The sequence below is a fragment of the Trifolium pratense genome, linkage group LG4, assembly GCF_020283565.1.
Source record: "Trifolium pratense cultivar HEN17-A07 linkage group LG4, ARS_RC_1.1, whole genome shotgun sequence".
Lineage (NCBI taxonomy): Eukaryota > Viridiplantae > Streptophyta > Magnoliopsida > Fabales > Fabaceae > Trifolium > Trifolium pratense.
This window is the reverse complement of record NC_060062.1, coordinates 36,231,710-36,238,250: the sequence shown is the minus strand read 5'-3', so window position 1 is coordinate 36,238,250 and position 6,541 is coordinate 36,231,710. Positions and strand designations below refer to the sequence as shown.

Genomic DNA, 6,541 nt, shown 5'->3' with positions numbered 1-6,541 from the left:
CAACACGAGTCCTTTGGTAAACCATAAATCCATAATTAAAAGACCACAAAATTTACAAAAGTAGATAAATTGAACTAAAACAAAATACATATAAAACATAGTGTGAACAGGTTAAAGTAATAATATAATTGAATAAAATAAAATAAAATAAATTGAGATAGTGGGTTTATGGGTCATAGTCTACTTTAGAGTTTAGAAGAGGTTTGATGAATTTTCTATATATAAGTAGGTAATGGTGCTCTATCCTAAGCTATTAATATTATGTGTATATTCTCAAGAGGCTCTCAACTTCCTTAGACTCTCAATTTTTTTCCTCAAATTCTCTACATTTTTTCTAAACTCAATTCACAACTAGGCTTTGTGTCATTTTTGTTTTGATAAAAAAGAAAAATGGGAAGACAACCTTGTTGTGATAAAGTAGGGTTGAAAAAAGGTCCATGGACTGCAGAGGAAGACAAGAGGCTCATCAATTTCATCCTTACTAATGGTCAATGTTGCTGGAGAGCTGTCCCTAAATTGGCAGGTCTCCTTCTATTGCCCTATTGCTTTTTCTTAGATCAAATATTTTCTTTAACAATCATCTTTTTTATTAGTAAAAATCAAATTAAAAAATTCACCATATACAACACTCACACACTCAAATTAAGAGATATTTTAATTTATCGTAATGGATTACATATAATCGCGGTCGAATGTGGTTAATGTAATGTTTGCAGTGACTCAAAATTCTGATTTAATTTTAATCCTTAATATAATTCATATCCTAAAAAAAAAATTATTAATCTTAATGAATGAAGCTGAAATATTATGCTTTGGTTATGAATATTTGTAAAATGGTTCAAAAATAAAATTACATTTTGGTTTTTCTTCCTATATGGCTGCATAGACATGAGTGGAGTGATGTATCATTATGTTCAACTTTATCTTTAATGAATTTAAATTTAACAAAATTCATGAATTGTGACTAATCATCATGCAGGGCTATTAAGGTGTGGAAAAAGTTGTAGACTTAGATGGACAAATTACTTGAGGCCAGATTTAAAGAGAGGACTTTTATCAGAATATGAAGAAAAAATGGTGATTGATCTTCATGCTCAACTTGGAAACAGGTTCTTTCTACTCACCAACCTTTTTTTTAACTTTACTACATGTTTATTTTTCCTTTCTTACTAATGATTAATTAAATTAAATAATTGCTACATTGTTCTTTTTAAAATAATAAACTAGATTACAAATGACTTAAATGACAACAAAGGCACTAACTTAACTTGATTTTTTTAGTTTTATAAATCATGCCCTTCAAGTTGTAAATTGTTTAGTAGGAGTATATTTTAGAATTTTAAGGTATAAAAAAAATGTGGTCCCTAGAGAAGACACGTATAAAATATTTAGACAAATTTGTCCTCTATTTAATTTTATTTTTCTAATAATACTTTCATTTTCAGTCAACTTTAACTTCAATCAAAAGTATAGTGTAGTGTAGTTTTATTTTACATAATATTTATCTCAAAATAAAATTCTGAATTATCGAGTCTCATTCCCCTAAAAATTTAGAAGGCTAATAATAAAAAAAGAGAGGAGGAGTGCGTGTTTTTTATTTTTCTTTGTTACCATTATTTTGGTACGAAGTTTTCATTGTCGTTGACGATGACTAATCTCCGTCAGGGAACCCGTGGGCACACAAGGTGAGTTTTTCCCTCCCAACCAATTTTTTTTCATACGCATGAGTCAGGAATCGAATATTATGCTTAAGAAGACCAAAATTCTTACGACTTGAACCAATTCATTGTTTGGTGCATTATTTTTCTTTTTTATCCTTAAAATAAAGTTGTGGACAATAATTTTTTCTTTTTATTTTGTTTCCTAGTTTATCAAGAAAAATAACTTTTTTTCTTAACTTGCGTGACATTGGATGATGGAGCTTTTCAGTGCCGATAAAGTCATTCTTCCTTTGAAGTGATGCAAGAATTACGCATGGACCTTATATAGTAATAGTATGATGAAATCTTTGTTTCTTTCTTTTTTCTAATATTTTAGAATAACTCTCATAATTCAAATAAAGTTATGTGGATGATTTCTATATCTATTTAAATCATAAAGTTCTTTTAATCACAATAATATTATAAAAACTAAATTGAATAATGAGTTTCCTTTAAAATATATTGTTCAAAAAAGTTGAAGTTCGATTTCTTATAGAAATAATTTTTGGCCAACTTTATTTACCCTGCAGTTGAACACTAAAACATCTTGATCCCGATATTGTCCATAGTTTCAATTATTTAGACAACTTATCCACGATTTCTATTTGGCTTAAACGGTTTAAAGGAGTTGAATCATGACGTGAAGGCCTAGTAAATTCGATTTCTAAAACATTGTCTAATTGTTCATTGTTCTATTCACAAAACTTGAACCAACAATCTTTTAAGGTTCTTTTGAATGTTTTCATTTAAATCACTATTATTTTTACTAATTAATATTTTTATTGTTTACAGATGGTCTAAAATTGCTTCTCATCTACCAGGAAGAACGGATAATGAAATAAAAAATCATTGGAATACTCACATAAAGAAAAAGCTCAAGAAAATGGGAATTGATCCTCTAAGTCACAAACCACTAAGTCACAAACCACTAGTACCCACTAATGCAACTAATAATCAAACCCAAAATCAACCAATAGAAGAACAACAGCTACAACCAATACAAAAAGAACAACAAAACCAACAACAACCTTTGACAATTAACATTAATGATACCAAATTTGAATCTAAAATTGAGGACATTGAGAAGCAAGAGACTTCAATTGAGTCATCAACCATCATTGAAGTCAAAGAAAAAGATGATATTACAATAATACCCTCATTTGACACAATGGAGCTAATGGATGGATTTTGTATTGATGAAGTTCCAATGATAGAGCCTAATGAGATTATAGTGTCTAATACCTCTTCATCCACTTCTTCATCATCTTCATCAAATTCAACTAATTTCCTTGAAGATCTTCATGATCTCCTTGATTTTGAATGGACTAATAATAATAACAAGGAAGAGGACAATGCCAACAATATGGCATTTTGGGATGATGACTTTATTAGTAGCTTGAATTTGCTAATTAATGATGATGATTATGGTGTTAATAATGGTAAAAGAAATCAAGAATTTGATGCTCATGCTCCTCTTAGCAACAACTCAAGAATGGTCACGGATTCAGAATCTTGGGCATATGATTTGTTTTGATTTGAATTTTCTTTGTAATTTGCTTCTAAGTTTTTTTTTTTTTTTAACACGAAAAAAATATTTGCTTATAAGTTTTTAACGATGAATCATGAATCATCGGTTAGGAAGAATACAAAAATGTTTAGCATTATTTTTCACTTGATTTTAGCTTGTCATATAATAAAAAGAAAAATTGTACAAGATGATGGAAATGTTTATTGCCAACTTTTGAAAGTCACTTTCAAATTTAGTTGATATGAGTTGAGTTGGTAGCTTGAAGAGATGAATCTACTATTGAACTTGTTGCTTGATATTAAATCAAGTGTGATGGTGACTTTAGCTAATAATGGGAACTTGAAAACGATTTTATTTCTTTTATCTTTTTTAACAATTAAATGTGTTTTCTGTTAAATGGAGTTGGATCTCATCCCCAAAAATTAGCTCGAAGGGTGAGGGTTATACACTCAACAGTTCAGGAATCTGAGCAATGTGATACTCCAAAACAACTTCAACACTCATCCTCACGCCTGGCGTGGGCCTCTGTCCAATTCTCACATTGCAATACTTAACCCAGCTTTAATACCATTTTAAATTAGCTTCGATATCATCCTCAAAAGCTAACTCGAAAGGTGAGGGTGTCCAAACACATTTATACATTTAACAGCCCGAGAACATGAACAATGTAGGATTCCAAACGACTTCAACCATCCAAGTCCATTTAATATGGTATTAGAGTCAGGTTAAGGACTGCAATGTGGGTAATTGAACCAAGCCCACATTAGACGTGAGAGTGGGTGTTGAATATATAATTGTGTTGTTGGAGTTTGTTTGGATCTCCACATTACTTTGATTCCCGAACTATTAAATGCATAAATATGTGAGTAGCCTCTCACCTTTTGAGTAATTTTGTGAGATAAGATCCAATTTCATTTAACACTTTCAATTTCTATGCTACTAGTATTGAGATAACTATCTATTCCCAAAAGCTATTGAGGTAACTATCTTGTAATCCTCAAAAACTATGAAAAATTCTAATATAGAACTTTTATATAAGTGATCCATCGTAGACCAATACTTGAAAAAAAAAAATTCCAACGACGACATACATTATTGTTTGAAAGTATAAGTTAATGGTCATCCTAATTATTACGATTAAAATAATGATTTAATTGATACGATTTTGATTAAAACAACATAAAATAAAGATGTAATTTATATTAAAATGACACAAATCATATTTCATATTGTTTTAGCTGCAAAGACAGAGGAAGTTGTAATTTTAATTTTTACTTTTATAAAATATTATTGACAGTCGTCAGAATTTCTAATAATTTTAATTATTAGTCTACGGTGAATCACTTATGAAAGTGGTCCATCATACACCGCACATAAACTATATTCCAATCTCTTCAAAAACCGCTTGTAGGGCTTTAACCCCCTCTCCCTTATTAATAAAAAAAGGCTTATCTATCACATTGGTCCCTATATATATATGCGCTTTTTTGGTTTTACTCCCTGTGTTATATTTTTTTTTGTTTTAGTCCCTGTATGTGTAAATCTTGTTGATTTTCGTCCCTCCCGTTAAAAAATGATTGCATTTGTAGCTAACTGGTAGCTAATTAGCTACCAATTAGCTACAAATGCAAATGGGAGGGACGAAAATTAACAAGATTTACACATACAGGGACTAAAACAAAAAAAAAATATGATACATGGACTAAAACCAAAAAAGCACGTACATACAGGGACCAATGTGATATTTAAGCCTAAAAAAATGCTTTCATTTGAGTGAAGGTAATGATTTATCATGAACATTAACATTATATTTGTTCTGGTGAACACTCAAAGGGGTTATATTATTGATAATATATGAATGATATTACATGAACTTGTCAAGTATAGACTGAATAAAAATTACATGAACTTTACGATGAAAGTACAGAGCTATTTATAGTTTACAATTTCCTTGTTCCCCAAGATTGATCTCCTGGAGTCTCGGCCTCCACCGTCTTCTCCGGCGAACTAGCGCAAGGATAGGAGTGATTATTCTTTCCTTCGTCCCCAAGCCATGGAGGAGGTAGAAGATGATGATTTCTTCCCCGCGAAGTTAGGTAATTAACCTTCTGAAAGATGAAGATATTTTGGGCGCGACAGAGATATTTGGCGCCACATCATTCTGTCCCGCCACGTCATGTAGGCTCGGCGTTTCGCCTTCCTAGATCATTTTGGTTGGGCTTTGCTACTTTTGAACTTATTTGGCCTAACCAATTTGATCCTCTAATCCACTTCTCGGTCCAATATTTAGTAGAGATACTAAAGTTAGTTTGATGCCCGTTTGAATTAGCTTATTTTTTAACTTATGCAAATAATTTATGCAAGATAAATTAGGTTTTATGCTATTTTATGAGTTCACACTAGAGAAAATTGTATTTTTATGAGCTATTTTATCATAAATTACCTTGACAAACTTATAATAATACATAAAAATTACATAAACTGTTTGCATAAGCTCAAAAATAAGCTAATCCAAAATCATATTCGGTCGATAACATTAGCTTTTCAAATGATCAAATGAAGTACGTGCTAGCAATATTTTTTAAAATTAACCGTCAATCACTCTCTTTATGATTGAGTAAAATACACAGAAGTCCTACTAAATTGATAATATATGACCCATTTTAGTGAGACTCTCATGCATCTATTGTTGATATATTGTCTTTATAAATAAATGTGAAAGATACTTATTTCAGTCGAGTACCTAATCGATAGATGCCTATAGAAATTTAACAAATCAACAACCAAAATAAAGAAAACAATGCAAAAGATAGAATAAAATGCAACAAAAGTCAAGGGCACTTATATATACACACATAAATTAGGACTTAATTAAGACCATAAAACATTTACATCATTGAAATAAAGATATAATATCATCAAGATTAGAAACCATAATATTGTACACACTAATTCCGAAAGATACATCAATTAATACTAAGTTACCAACTCCGCCTCACCGACAAATAGTTAGTTGGATCAGTAGTGATTGACACTAAACTTGATAGAAAAGATCACGGTTCGATCCTCCGTAACTGCAATCGAGATAGAGTTGAAAACACTTAATATCAGAATTTACCCCCAAATCAGATTAGGCGGTTCAATGGACCGGATATTTGTGGTGAAAATATAAAAATTACTCCCCCCTTACCAAATTACAAAGACTCTACCAAAAAAGTTACAAATAAAAAATCCCACAACAAACTATAACCATTGACTATGAACACAGAGACAACAGAAAGAACAGATACTATAATATGAAGGATTAGACCAA

At 30.7% G+C, this 6,541-nt stretch overlaps 1 protein-coding gene across 1 annotated transcript; it reads left to right on the top strand.

The window, feature by feature from the left end:
- Positions 1–219: 219 nt before the first annotated feature.
- Positions 220–3,463, top strand: LOC123920709 (transcription factor MYB20-like). Its single transcript, XM_045973013.1, has 3 exons — positions 220–523; positions 980–1,109; positions 2,493–3,463. Exons 1-3 carry the CDS (start codon positions 391–393, stop codon positions 3,232–3,234), a joined length of 1,005 nt encoding a protein of 334 aa, XP_045828969.1. The 5' UTR covers positions 220–390; the 3' UTR covers positions 3,235–3,463.
- The last annotated feature ends 3,078 nt before the right edge of the window (positions 3,464–6,541 follow it).

What these genes read in the sequence shown, in the direction of transcription:
- LOC123920709 (XM_045973013.1), top strand. Translation starts at nt 391, where the DNA reads ATGGGAAGACAACCTTGTTGTGATAAAGTAGGGTTGAAAAAAGGTCCA. An exon ending in AGCTGTCCCTAAATTGGCAG is followed by an intron (nt 524 to 979) that starts GTCTCCTTCTAT and finishes ATCATCATGCAG; the next exon opens with GGCTATTAAGGTGTGGAAAA. An exon ending in CATGCTCAACTTGGAAACAG is followed by an intron (nt 1,110 to 2,492) that starts GTTCTTTCTACT and finishes TATTGTTTACAG; the next exon opens with ATGGTCTAAAATTGCTTCTC.